At 35.8% G+C, this 15,263-nt stretch overlaps 1 protein-coding gene across 1 annotated transcript in view; it reads left to right on the forward strand.

Moving 5' to 3' along the window:
• LOC118747203 (putative uncharacterized protein DDB_G0282129) overlaps positions 1–15,263 on the forward strand; it is a 145,241-nt gene that overhangs the window by 60,521 nt on the left and 69,457 nt on the right. The window contains exons 6-9 of the mRNA XM_036481193.1: positions 5,884–6,066; positions 7,922–8,337; positions 10,642–10,797; positions 11,496–11,702. Of these exons, the coding sequence (XP_036337086.1) occupies positions 5,884–6,066; positions 7,922–8,337; positions 10,642–10,797; positions 11,496–11,702 (962 nt within the window). The remainder of the gene's footprint in view (positions 1–5,883; positions 6,067–7,921; positions 8,338–10,641; positions 10,798–11,495; positions 11,703–15,263) is intronic.

Below are 15,263 nucleotides of genomic sequence, written 5' to 3' on the forward strand. Positions count from 1 at the left end.
TTCATTCAATATTATTGTTAGCGCTTTTATTATTTCAATTCCACTGTTTCCTACACTTTTTCCATTTATTTAGGCTTTTCTTTTTTTTTTGCTGTTTTACTCTCATTTTCTTTTTTATCTCTCAATTTCCTTTGGAGGTAAGTATTTGATTTGGTATTTGAAAAATGCCTGTAGGCAAAATACTACATCAAAAAGCGTTAGCGCATCCGTCACTTTAAAGCAAACTGGATGTCGGAAAAATTTTAGATGTTCAATTGTTTGCGGCTGTTTTCAGAAACTAAATATGTCTTTTTCACTTGAACCAAGCGTTATAACCGAAAATCCTCGGGGTTACCTTCCACAGTCTGCTCTCCTTATCGGCGCAAACAACCGCAATTGTCTATAATTTACAGAGCGGCAACAAGGTCCTCAAGTCACAGCCGGCAGCGCCTGGGTTAAAGACAAAGAAACGTTGCTGGCAACATACAAGGCAATTGGCCGGCCGGTTCTAAACTACGCAGTGCCCGTGTGGTCCTCGGGGGATCAGCAAGACGCAGTGGACGAAGCTACAGACAACAGAAAACACGGCACTCCGGACAGCGGCTGGATGTCTACTGATATCGCCAGAATGTCACCTGTATGAGGAGGCGCAAATGCTGCCCGTCAGAAAGCACAACAAAATGCTCTGCAAGCATTTCTTAGTTGGGAGCCACTGAATTGGGTACCCGAAAAGACACAGGCAAGTCAGAAGGCATCTATACGAACTGACGGACAGCATATCGACGGGTCTTGAACAACATTCACAGGGGTCTCAAATTACATAGACTCCCGACCTGTGAATGCCGGTTTGGGCACACAACCAGCTGACGTGGACGAGACAGAGCTTCGTCTGCCTCGGGAGGCTCCGATCACAGTAGCCCAACTTCGGCCTGGCTACTACACGGGGTTAAACTCGTACCTCAGTAGTCCGAGTCGATGTTTTGCCCTCAGAGTGTACGTACGTCTAAAACACTGGAAGCTTGCCTTCCGTCCATTACATAGCCTCATGGATCTTTTTATGCTTTAACCAGTACTGCATATGTTTTGAACCTCGAGAAGACGATCAGCCTCAGTCCATTATTGGACGTTTCATCATGAGGGCTGATTTATTCGAAAATATTCCTTCCTTACCAACCCTCGTATTATAATCGCCGAACGCTAGCCTCTCTCCCACTACAAATCAACCCCGAAATTGCGCTACTTTACATGGCAGCTGTAGTAGACGTCGCGAGGCTCCAGACATTTTTTGCCTTATTCTGTCCAATGCCTCTCTTGGATGGCGGTGATGTCAGCTTTTGTCCTTACGAGGACATCAAACAGCCGGACAGAGGCACCTTCGCCATTAAGGGGCTGGGCATTCCAGATGCCTGCGTTCAAATCATAGTCCCTTAAACGCTTGCCTTCCCGTCTCATCCGAGTCTTTGTTATAATTTTGCATTGGAACCTATTTTTACCTGGCGCGTCCGAAACCCAGCGCACCACGCATTGATAGGAGGACGGTTTGGGTTTCTTAACCAAGTAGACGTTTATATAGCGAACCGCTTGCTCCAAGACAGATGACCGCTTGCAGACGCTAAAAAAGACACATAAAAAAAACTTCTGCGAAGACATACCTAGTCGACGGCTAAGAAAGACGCGTAAACATAGATTTATACCTAGCCAAGGACTGTCACTTCAGAATTATTTCCAAAAACTCTTTCGGTAATGTACATACTAATACACCCGCTAAGATAGTAAACATAGTTGACCGCGAAAATAAGTTTACGCGTCTTTCTTCGCCGTCGACTAGGTATAGACGGGTATCTTCGTTGAAGTTTTTTTATGTCTTTTTTCGCGGTAAACTTTTAAACTCGCGCCTTTATTCGTGTCTAGTGACGATATGTGTAAGTTATTCTGGTATATCCAATTCAAACAGTCACGCAAATTATTTTTCGTCTTGCGGAAAGTGGACTTTAAAATTGTATCGTGTATGTTGATCCTCCTTTCTCGAATATATTTTAAGATTTTGTGGTTGGTGAATATCTGGTATACATAGTATATTAAACAGGAAAGTGAGGGTGCACTAACCCGGTACTCGCAGCATCACGCGACAGAAAGATAAGAAGCTTTAATGTAGCAAAAGCACCCTTCCCAATAAGTCCAGAAATAATGTTGGGCAAAGGCAGCCGCCAGCTGAAGAGCCCATTCAATTAAAAAAGAGCTGTTTGTAATCACAATAAAAAGAATTTTTAAATATTTACCAAAGCCACCAATTCCTCAAAGTATCAGCATCGATGACACCCTTCTCTACAGGGCTACTAGTTAAATGCAAACATTGCTTTATTTCTCATTTTCAATGCTGCAGAAAATGCCAAAGCGTATTAGAGTAAATTGAATTTATGTGGCAATAGGATTTCTTCAACAAAGTGAGGATGCAAGTAAATGCGACACTGGGTATGAATAAAAAATGCAGGTGCTACACATTTATGTAGGTGAAAATAAAAATTGTATTGAAACGAGAATAGGTAAAATTCTATCAACGTAATGAAAAAATGCCAATGTGTTTAAGCAATTTCAGCAGCAAACACGTTCACATATTGTCAAGCCGACATGCAAGTAAGTAGTATATTGCAACACGTGTGGCAAGCAGTGGCAGTATCTATATGTAGGCACTTGTGCACTTGCTTATTTGAATATATGAAAGGGTAGCATGTGTATATGCGGTTTTGTCTCCTTTCTGTTATTAACTTAAGCATGCACAATTGTGCCTGCATACATATGTACATTTGACAACTTGTCATTTAGCTCATCTCCAACGTATTCTCACTTCAATATCGGAATGCTTGCACTACATTTTCCCTAAAGTCTAATCTTACAGCCATTTTCAGAATGTCATCAGTGTGCAAATTATTGTTGGCCAGAGCACATATTTCCAATTAACTCTTTAATACCCACAACAATATCAACGAAATGAAAGACATGTGCGACTAAATTTTTAGTAGCCTTTTAATTCCAGTTCGATCTCCTTTCGAAAGCATCCTCATATGAAAGTAGGCATATGGGCTTAACGTGGTAGCTGAGCAGAAGGTGACTGGTACTGGTGTGTTGCTACATACCAGCCACGATATGACAGGTGGGCAGTCAAGACCCACTTCCTTTTCGCTTTCATCTTTTTAGAAATATTCAAGCATGCCACTCGCTAACTGCAGGCTACACGAAAATTATATAACATTCAACTGCTTGGGACGACAAACAGAACTCCTCATGTCATTTACTCAAACGCAAACTCTCTGTTCTGGATAGATAAATGCTATTTTCCCCTAACTAGTTGAGTCCGCGCAAGAGAAAAAGTGGCTGGCAGTGACTCTACATAAAAATCTCAATTCAAACAAGGCCGCAAATATAAATATTGCCTATTAAAGGATTCATGGCGAAGCATGAGGAATATCTGTGAAATTGATTTACTGGTCATTCAATAAAATGACTGAAGACTTCAATAAAAAAATAAAAAAAAAAATCAACAGAAGCCCTTGAAATCACCAAAGACGTTCGATCATCAGCCATTATTGTTGAGAACCAGGCATGAAGAACGAAAACTTAAAGTATCAATTAGAGAGTTTGAAATAATTCCTTCTAGTTAATGATTCCGTCGGCAAACTCTCAAACAAATACTGTTTGCCTTTTGATCTATTGAGTTTAAAAAGATTTTATTCCTGAAAAAGACAATTAATAGACTGATAATCAACAGTATCAGCGAAGATTAATCTATACATAAATACCGAGTTGAAGATGGGTGCGCTCTGAAGGCTTTTGTGAACCTAGGTTTCAAAAAGTGTATGTGTTTTCGCTGGTAGAAGGACTAGTGGGACCATAGAATACAAATATTTTAGGTTGTATTAGAGGTCCTAAGCTAAAGTAAAATGGTACCAAGGCTTATAGACAACTGCAAATACATGCTTCAAAAAAAAATATGTACTAACGCATACCGGGGCTACCTTGTGGTAAGTTCTAACGAAATAGCTGTCGCTTTCGCAAAAATTATGACCATCGCAGCTTGTGTGGTTGGGATAGGTTAAGTAGATCTGGCCAGCGTTGAGCCATACATAGACAGATAAGTCCTTAGCATTACGAGCTGGAGTTCGATTTTAGGCGTTAAAAAAGACATCAAAAAGGAAGTCAACGCGTTTTGGGAATTTCAGTCTTAATTTTAGCTATACTTTTGAGATGTCTTCTAACTTCCGAAGCATCTTAGTCGTGTTTTTTACAGCGTCGGACATACATAAAAGGTGCTGTCGAGTTTTTTTGATGTCCCGCCTATGCCACTTTCTGTACCTGTCTATGTTAGCGTTACCCATTTTTTGTGCATGAGCAGCCACCAGAATATTCTGCATAAGCAATCGGATAACAATAAAGCGAGTATAAACAGTTTTGCAGGAGGTTAACTTATTCCAGCTAGCCCTGAACTGCCCGTGATTACACTGCCGTTAATTTCGTTGTACAAGTGTTAGAGTGGCCTACGTATGTGTGTTGTTTGTCCATTTGAGAGTCAGACAAGTGATGAGCATTGCAGTCTATTTCTTCGTGCTCGAATATCCAATAGATATATGTAGTCTTCTGTTTGCGACCAGCCTATCAATGGATCCCTGGCTGCGAAAGACGTTTTTAGATGAAATACTAAAAGAGGTAACTACCTTAATTGTCACCTGATTTTCTTCGTGTATGTTTACCTTTAAGTTGATTGTTGTTTCGGTGTAGGCTAGCTTTGCTGCTATCCTCTTAGGGAAAACTTCCGCTTTAAATATGCTGCACGAGTAAGTTAACTTTATTGCCCGCCTGGCGTCCAATTTCTGGCAGTATATGCCAGCACCCTGTTGCGTTATCATTTTAGATCCAGCCGTGAAAAATATTTATATATCTACAGCTAGGTTTCATTCTCTTGCACCATCCGTCCTCCTTAACCGATGTGTGAAACCTTTGTTTCCAATTTTGACAAGGCGTCTTAATCTTAAAACCAATCAAAATTTAAATCTTGACCTGTTTCTTCTCTCAACCTCAATATAATTTATCAGGGCCTGAATCGTTTTATTTGTGATCGAATTGTTACTCGGAATAAGTCTCTCTAGCCATTCCAACCTCGCCTAACTTACGTCCGATATCGAATGCTGTGATTCGGGCCGATCTTTTGAGGTAGTGAAGCTGTTATTTTTTTGTCTGTCAACACTTATTTGAAGGTATGTTATTTTGGATACAGTAAAGATCTGAAGCCAAAAAAGCACTTCAATTTTTCGCCACATTAAAGATGCATTAACAAATGGGGATATAGTACCACAATATCACAATCAGCCATAAGTATCTCACTCATATATGGTAATGCCTTTTCAATCTTCGGGGCACAATGATTGCACAACTACCCTTTACATTTTGAACACTATTGCTTCTCTTTTGTGCTGCGGTGCTATACATTTTATTTCTTATTACTTACGTTCTTTGCATTATCTGTTAATTTGCGACTGGGCCGCCCAGTCTGACAACCTTTTTATTAATTTTCGTTTGCTTCCCGCAGGCAATGCAGGCATTTTTTCGGCAATTCTTACTACTAGAACAAAGCTTCTTCTTTAATGTATTCCTTGTTTCCTTTTTTATCCGCCATATAAATAATACCTACAAATGCATATCTGCTTTCGTATATAAGGGTGGTTATGCGTTGTTTCTTTTTCCATTTCTACATTCATTGCCTTAACCTTGATTTTTTACGCACTTTCAACATTTTTCCATTTTCTTAAGATAATTATTGTGTTCCTTCCTTTATTAACGTTTCTTTGTTTCACATCATACATTTGTGCAGATATATGTATGTATACCCATATTTACATATAAAAAACATAGTTGACTTTAAGAGCTTCCGTTATTTTCCCTCGCTGCAGAATGGACGTCATGCCTGTTCATCGCTGTGTCCGAAGGAGCAACTGCCGGCGCCGGAGGATACGCTTTCATGCAGATCGCCACGTCTGGTGGAGGTGCCGGGCCATTGCTGTAAAATGTGGCTGTGTGAGAATCCCACAGCTGATGGTAAGTGTTCGAGGAATGAACGCATTTTACGGTAGAATAAGTAAAATACACAGTGAAAAAAATTGGGTGATAAAACTACAAGAATGGGATTTTTGGAAATAAATTGGGATTTTAGTAAACATTTAGGCGCTGTTCTGAACCTTAAACTTATTGAGTAATCATATGCGGCAAAAAATTTAAAATTTTCGCTCAGTGTACCATTCACATATAGCACACATTGAAAGAATTTTACACAAATAAGCAAGGAAGCACGTGGCCTTGTGTTTCCTCACCAGCTCTTCAGCAACACAAATATGCGAAAACAAAAACAAAAAACTATACTTAAGTCTGCCTCCTGTAGCGCAATATTCCTTTACATACATATGTGTGTGTGTGTGTGTATTTATGTATGTACCATAGTAATGTATTGGATAAGTAAACGCAAACACAGTGGCCATTGTGGGCGTTACAAAAACAATAACTACCATACCATAGCATCGCGTTGTCTACCACTTCGTTGAGACAGCATCCGCCTGAGGCCAACACGGCTGGGCAACACAGTCATCCATGTAGATAGCTGGGCGGCATGTTGACCGCCAATAGCAGCTATGGCAAAACTTAATGATTTTTAAGGCGAATTAACAAGAAATATTTATGAGCACAAGGCACAGGCGAGCAATTTTCGGCAGCAAGACAAAGCGAGCGCGTACGAGTGTAATGCTGAAGGCAATGATAAAGGAGGCGTAATTACTCATGCAAGGATAAGGAAATGAAACATTGCATTGTGATAAAAATAAAAGAAAATTCTTTAAGAGATTAATGAAGGACGACTGGAAGGAAGTTGTATGGCCAGGATTTATATATTTTTTTTGGTGTTTCTTTTTTTTAGCGCTTGAGAACCTTTCATTCTCTCGTTGACCAACAAGTACAAAAATTTATGGATTTGATAAGAATTTATTTTGGCATAAGATATATGCGAACCTGGATATTGAGATTTATAAGAGGAATATAATAAATAAGAGTGAAGTTAGATAAGAAAAATGTCCACTTTGGCAATAATGGAAAAAAAACGTAAAAGCCCTTTAAAAAATGGTTTGACTGCTCAGAATTTATGAGTCTAAAATTAGTGTTTCTTTCGTCATAAATATGATTCTGAGACCAGTCAAGCAGACGGACCCATTTCGGACTCTTTTGGTGGCAGAAATTCTGGCGTGAACAAAATCCGGCTAGCCAAATATAGAGCGTTCCGAAATAAGGATCCGAAAGGAGTCGTAGATTATATTAAAAAAAGAAAACATGAGTTTATTGTGTTTGATTTGTATGGTTTTTGTCAAAGAATAAACCTTTTTTTATACAAAAATAACCCAACTTCAATCCTCATATAAAAATTTTAGTTTATCGTTAATTTCTTCATGATCCAATGATTGGATTTAAACCAAATTAGTATGGGACCACCTCTCGATAAAAAAAAGAATTGTAGAAATCGGTATAATAAAAATATTCCAACGAATCGATAACCTTTTTGTGAAATCGAGTAAAAATTAGTTTCTAAAAATATTTTTTCAGCAAATCACCTCAGATAATATAAAAGATTTTTAGCTTAAAAGCTCTGCATAAAAATTTTAATTTTTTTTTTTTGACTGGAATCAAAATAGTTAGATTTTTGGCGCTATATTGAAATCGGTCTAGTTCACCTAAATCTCAATATTTTTCCGAAATATTTTGGCGAAAGTCTGAGAATGTAACAAGTTTTATAATTCCGGTGAAAAAAACCCGCTACTTTTTTTGGTGAGGCACCCTAATATACATATTCTCTTCACTCTCTTAATTAACATTCTTACCCACTAACTGTCCCTTTCTCTCTTCCATGCTGCAGTATACGCCACCTGCCACAATGCCTCTACAAGTCCATGGACGCCTTGCTCACAACCCTGTGGCCTTGGCATTTCGACGCGCTTCACCAGCACGAATGCAGGCTGCCGGCAATTGAGCAACTTGCGACTATGTGAAAACCGCAAATGTGATCAAGACAATAACAACAATAATAGTAAAATAAACAAAAACTATGCAATACCACTGGAAGAGTCACAGCTGGCGCAGAAAGCCACAGCAATTCAACAAAAGCAGGCGCACGAACAGCGACACCGGCAACAACAGCACCAAAAACAACAATTAATTAGCCATAATGCGGCGGCAGCGGCGGCGAGCAATTTAGTTGTAAGTGAGCCTAAGGATATTAAGGATTCAACAAATTACAATGCATTGTTCGAGCACGAGGAGCACCGAATACGCGTAAGTTGGCGATGGATATTTCTTAAATCAAAATTTTGCTATGCCAAAAAAAAAAATTAGTTTCGAAATTTTATATGCTTTAATATTATTCAGCGTAATTTAGTTGCTGCTCACAAATTCATAGTTTAGTTAATGTTCACAACTCGATTTTATTTTCGATTTAATTTCCCCATTGTTGGTTTGGAAACTTTAACCCAACTACATTGTTTTTTGTTGCACTTATGCTTTGTTACGCAGAAATTTTTTTATTTAAAAAATTGCTAATCTAAGTAAGCAAAACAACCAAAAATAACAAGCAAAACCGCAAGCTAAGAGCCCCAGCAGACAATTGCATTTCTCAACTTAGGACAGAGAGCTAAAAAAAATATTTACGCATCCGTTCACTTCAGTTTTATTTTTCTACAACAGCTTAAAAATCACAAAATCTCTTTACTTTACTATCGCATACAAATTTATTTATTTTTCGCTGCTTCATATACATACATACATATTTATTTATGTACACACTGTAGGGTGGTCCTTAAAATATCAACATCTAAATTTTTAATAGCGCCCCATTTATTGTATTCTATGTACAAAATAAAGACATTCGCAAAAATTTCTAAATTTTTAAATATATTTTAGGGCCTGCTGCCAGGGTTTGAAAAAATTCAACAGGAAAATTCGGGCAACGGCCCGTCAACTCACCACAGTCTTTCGAAATACAAAATTTTTTCGTAAGAAAATTAATTTTCATTTAAAAACAGACTCAAGCTCAATAAAATTGTTAAAAATAAGTTTCTTAAAAATTAAATTAATTAATAAAAGCACAATCAAAACCAATAAATTAAAGATAATTAAATAAAAAGTAAAACGAAAATAAAGCAAAAATAAATAAAAGTATTTTTAATAAATATTAAACGAAATTAAAAATATATCTACATAGGAATTTTTCTTTCAAAAAAATAAAATCTAAAAATTAAAGCAAAATTAAATTATGAAAAAAATTAAATAAAAAAGAATTTGATGTGTACTAAAAATTAAATAAAATAAAAAAATTTATTTTTTTAAACAAAATCTAAAAAAATAAAGGAAAATTAAATTAAAAAAGACAAAAAATTAAAAGAAGTAATATAAAATAAAATCCTAAAATTAACTAAAGTAAAAAAATATGGTTTTTCTTTTAAAATCTATACCCAGAAAGGAAAATAAAATTAAAAAAAAAATATTTAGATAATTAAAAAATAAAATAAAAAATTATCGAAATTAAGAAATATTTATTTTTCCCTTTGAAACGGTAAATAACGTTTGAAACGGTAAATAAATAAAATAATTTTCTAAAAATTTAATTTAATTTAAGAAATACAAATTTTTCTTAATTAATATTAATTTAACAATTAAAAGAAAATTTAATTTAAAAAAAACTGTTGAAGCGATGCAAGCGAGATAAAATTCAAGTGCTTTCTCTCAAAGTAGCTTTTCACCTGGAGTGGTGAATGAGAGAGCCGTTTTTAAGAAATTTGTTCTAAGTTCACACTGGTTTGCAAATAATTATGTTGAAAAAAAAATACCAAAAAACTCGTGTATATGGATTATTAAGTATGGACTTCCTGAGCTCAAAATGCACTTTTTCACGTCACTTGTTTTTATCGGACCAAAGTTGGTAAAAATTGAAATTTTGTCGAATTTTTGCGATAAAAAAAAATCAATTTTTCGAACTCTGGTAGCGAGCTCTAAAATGTATTCAAAAATTTCGAAATTTTCGAAGATGTCTTCATTTTGTACGTAGAACAAAATATAAACAAAATTTACGCACAAAGTTTAGGGGTTGATATTTCTAAGGGCCACCCTAATATACTGGTAGGTGTGTTGTTGTAACTTTCGGCTAAAAGTTTTACGTTTCCTCCTGCAGAATTTTAAGTTGATCATTCTACGTAAAACAAAGCGGTTTAAGCTGTCAAATCTTGTCTGTTGTCGTCTTGTCTGCATAGAGAAATCTTCGATGTTTGTTTGCAGCTTGAATACATTAAATTGTTAAGGATGAGTCGTCGGCATTCTTTAAGAAGGCAATTCAATCTTTACACAACTAACAAAAATAAATACAAAACGGAAGCTTTAAATTAGCAATACAGAAATGTCTGCATATTTTCTTTTAAATTAAATAAAACGAATCTAAGTGGCTTAAGCATTGAAGTATAATTTTGTGATTTTTTTCGATGTTATTTTTTTGTTAAAGAAATATGTATATGTATAAATACAGTATACCTATATTTTCGATTTCAATTCGAAAAAATTTTTAATCAATAAATCGTATATTCTTTGCAGAAAGGACACGAATGCCGCAATTTGCAGCGCCTTGGGCCTGCACGCATACGACTGGGCGCCTGCATTTCACGAAAGCTATATCGACCGAAATTATGTGGACTTTGTCATCAGCATTCGGGAAAATGTTGTGTACCCTCGGTCTCTACAACCATACAGGTGAGTGAAAAATAATTGATATATAAATATACACATTAGGGTATTCCAGAAAATAAGATCAGCAATATTTTCGAATTTCGATAGGCGTAGTATTGTAGTCGTACTGACATTAACTTATCGTGTGACATTATGTACTCCTCTCAATTCCAAAAAGGCCGATAGGTTGAGTAAAGATCTTGATCCTGTACAAGTCATGTTAAGGCACACTGTGGCGAAGCCTATTTTATTGACAGCTTCATAGATTTGCAATGTTTGTACGTGATGGCACCTGATTAGGGTTGTACTGCTTCACTTGTAGCACTACTGTTGTTAATACGAGTTAGGCCCACTACAATTGATTTCGGCTTTGAAGTCTCCCCATATTTTGTCATCACAGCAAATGATCGATTCCAGAGTCCGTCCATTTTTTTCCTCTTCTGTCTCGTTACTGGGACTCCATCCACCGCTCTATGGCGCTCATGAACCCATCCAAACTTTTCGAAGTCGAAATCCAAATGTCCTTCATTGAAACTCCTTCACGAAGTCGCCCTGATACTCCCTATGCAATCAATGAGATTGCACGCTACAATCGTGGGGTCAGAATTAGTGAGAGGCTTAAGACCGGTTTGCTCTTGCGAAGTCCTTAGCCCCTCGAGTTGTCATCAAGCTTTTGTATTTAGAAAATTTTAATTCTCTTCTGATTTTCCTCTTTCTTGCAGGTGGAGTTGTTATGCCCTTTGAATGCCAATGATCCCATCAGCTTTGCCGAACAGCAGCAAAAGCCGGACGGACAGTCGCCACTACAGCTATGGGATACTGTGTCGCTGGAGCCAATCGATCAGGAATTCCTGCAATCACATCAAATACAAATTGAAAACAAATTCATTGCCGTTGAATGGATATTGAAATGCGAATGTAATAAAAAGGTGAGTAATATTTATTACTGTTTTTTTTTTTTTACTTATTTGATTTAATCACACGTTTAAAAGTACGTAGAATTGGGAGTTGCAGCTTTGTGAATCCAAGAGGTTCAATTAAATGCCTGCGGTCCATTTTAACCAGAAATATCTTTGTAGTTGCATACATATGCCCTAGCTACCTTCCAGCATTCTCTGGATTGTAAGAAGGCTCGTCTGCCTAAGATCTAAAGTTTACAAAGGTTCTGACAATTGACTCCGGAAGAATATTATTAGAAACCCCTCAATGCCAATAGTTGCACCCACAATGAAGTCCTTTTGTAGAAAACCATCCGTCTGCGATTTCACGATTAGCATCCCGCTGTCCAGAGGGGCATCACTTTGGAGTGCGCCTCTGCTACACTGGGAAAATGGTTTAGTTGGGTCAACCACATATATATCTCTTAATACATGACTTTCTTACAGTTACTACACCTTATTTTGAGGGAAATGGAACCACTAAATTCTTTTTTCAATAAAAAGGTAAATGGCAATACTGTTAGAAGAAGCAGATCGTCTCTTTAAAGAGACTTTTTGCATAAGTATGAATTGCACCAAGATTCGACTTGTCTATTTATGTTTTTATTCAATTATTTTTAATTTTATTGATCTTGAGGCCGTTTTTAATTCAAAAAAATAATATTAATTTGTTATTAAATAGGCTTATAATTAGCAAAAAAAAAACAAATTTTTAAGAATTTGCAATCACAATACTGTTCATTCTATAACAAAACCCAAATAGACGCAAGTTTAAAACTTTGCGTAAAACTAAAAAAAGAGTTCAATATATTTCCTTCCAAATTTCTAACTTTTTCCTCAGAAGTGTTAGAATTTTTTGAGTAAACAGTTATATGCTCCGTTGGTTTTTAATTTTTTTTTGTCGCACTTGCTTCCATAAACAAATAAACACAATTTATTTTCATACATACAAGCAAATCTCACGAGTCGTTACACATACTCACAAGACTTTGCTTAAAAGTCAAATTATGTAAAAATAATTAAATATTGGTGTGGAATATTTTTATACAGTACTCGTGACAAATATATGTATTAGTTTCTTCATGCCAATAAAAATTGTAATTTGAAATTTTTGTTTCTCAAATCATCGTTAACTTATAATGAATGTAATTTTTTCATTTGGTGGCACCTTAGTTTCATTAATTCTTTCTAAATTGGTTCGCTTTGGCAAGAACATTTTCTCAGTATAATGTTAAAATCTTGAAGTAACTTGAACTTTTGAAATGAAAAAAAAAAGAAAAATAAATCGGTGAATATCAAAAATTACAAAATAGCTGCGAAAGGTTTTCTGCATGCTGCCATTTTTTTTTATTTGGTGGCACACTCTTGAAACACCACTGGTATGTTGTATATGATGCCAAACTTCATTGCCTCTAGCATCAACATTTTATTTGAAAACTTCTCAAAGTTATTTAAAAAACAACAGATTGTTTTTTTCGAGGAACAATGAAAAAATAGTAATGTCGGTATATTATCGCCTAAATAGACGTCTTGGGGCTAAACTTGTTCAAATACTTGATTTATTTTTTATTTTACATACTAGCGTTTTTTTCTGGTGAGAGAAGGGAGTAACACTGAAAAAGAACAGCTCGTAAGATTTGCTCATACACATGCGTAGAAGAAAACCGCAACACCTTCAGGAAAACAAATTCTAAAAATCAACGGTAATTTTTAGACACTAAAATTTAATGGGCTATAAAAGTATATTCCCAGAAACTTCTAACACTTCTGAGAAAAAGTTCGAAATTTTTATAAAATTTTATTAAAGTTTTTTGTTTTCTAAAAATTTTTAAACTACAATTTTTTAGAGAATGAACTTTATTTTCATAGAAAATTCTTAAAAATAAATAAATAAATATTTGTGGCAAACATTTACATTTTGAGAGTGTGATCCTAAAGATAAAACAGATATTGTACATGCGCATAAAATCTTAAATCACACGACTGGAATGTCTTTTATTGCACATTAAAATTCCAATCAAAACATAAAAATTGTACATCATTCGGCAAAATTATGAAACCAATGGTAAAGGTGCGCGATTAATATCGTCTACAGTGTAACATCCTTAACGAATGACCATAAGATCTCATCAAAAGAAATACTATTAACAATAAAAGGACACACATTTTCGCAGAGCCAATTGACCTTCAATAAAAATTGCTTACATAAAAAATTCATTGATGCATACATTGTGCCATAAATAAATACAGATATGTATATAAATACCTAAGTAGCCAGCACAGACCAGAAGTGACATACGCAGCAGTGCTTCCTGCGGATTACATCAGCGTACAATGCCATAAAATCACATTTTCTCACTCCTGCCTTTTTTACCTATTTCCTAAGGGCCCTATTGATAGGCCCATGTAGTATGTCAGAAAGCCTGCTTTGACAGAACAAAGGGCCATTGCGCATAAATATACTTGTTTCTAAATGAAAATTTCAATCCAAGCAAAAGCAGTAAAATTAAAATGAGATAAAGCAGGAAACAATAAAAATTCCATGTACAAAGAACAAAACACACATGGAAAAATAAGGACGACAATACAGGATAAAAAATCACTTGCAAAGCTTATTAAAAAACCAAGCAATAAAAATCACTCCAACACAAATGGATACATACTATTGGGCATAGATCCTATCGTTTAAGAACAATAGTACATTGAATGAGTTGTATGACAATATATTGAAAGGCTGAGTGTAGGAAAGCAGCATGAAACATACGGCAGGTTCGTATTGCTGGTGAAAACGGGGTCAAGTAAATGCGATTAGAATGACAAGTGAAAACAATTTCCGCTTGAATGCATGAATGAAAGGATATGAATGTGCTAGCATACAAGCAATATGGGCAGATAAAACCGCATACTTGTATTTGAAAATGGCTTGTAAATCAATGAATAAATATTGTAAGAGTCAAAGGTAAAAAGAAACAAGTAAGAAAGTCTAAGTTCGGGCGGAGCCGAACATTAAATACCCGGCGCAAGTATTAAATATATGTTTTCCACCTTTCCGAAAGCTACCACTACATGATAAGCCGGGGTGTATACATTTTAAGTAAATTAGCGTCCTTAAATTTCGAAATATTGAAATTTCAAGCATATCTGAAATTTACCGTTATATGAAAAGCGGCCTCAATTTTAGTCCGATTTCAACAATTTTCGCCGGTTTGCTTTTATGTGGCAAGCACAATAACCAGACCGAGCTTGGTACAAATTGCTAGAACGGTTAGCGAGATACATATATGTGATCATAAGTGGGCGGGGCCACGCCCATTTTCCAAAATTTTATCATAAACGTATTTCTTGGTAAAGAATTGTTGCAATCATCAATTTTGAATAAATTAGCTTCAATATTTACTGATTTATCGAAGATTTTGTATTTCTCGAAATTACCGTTATATGGGATGTGGGCGTGGTTATTGTCCGATTTTAGAAATTTTCGGCCAGTTGGTATGCTGTACCAGGACCAACAACTGTGCCAAGTTTGGAAGAAATTGGTGTAGCGGTTACCAA

This window comes from Rhagoletis pomonella, unplaced genomic scaffold (genome assembly GCF_013731165.1).
Source record: "Rhagoletis pomonella isolate Grant_MI unplaced genomic scaffold, Rhpom_1.0 Rhpom_scaffold_00011, whole genome shotgun sequence".
In the NCBI taxonomy this organism is placed as follows: domain Eukaryota; kingdom Metazoa; phylum Arthropoda; class Insecta; order Diptera; family Tephritidae; genus Rhagoletis; species Rhagoletis pomonella.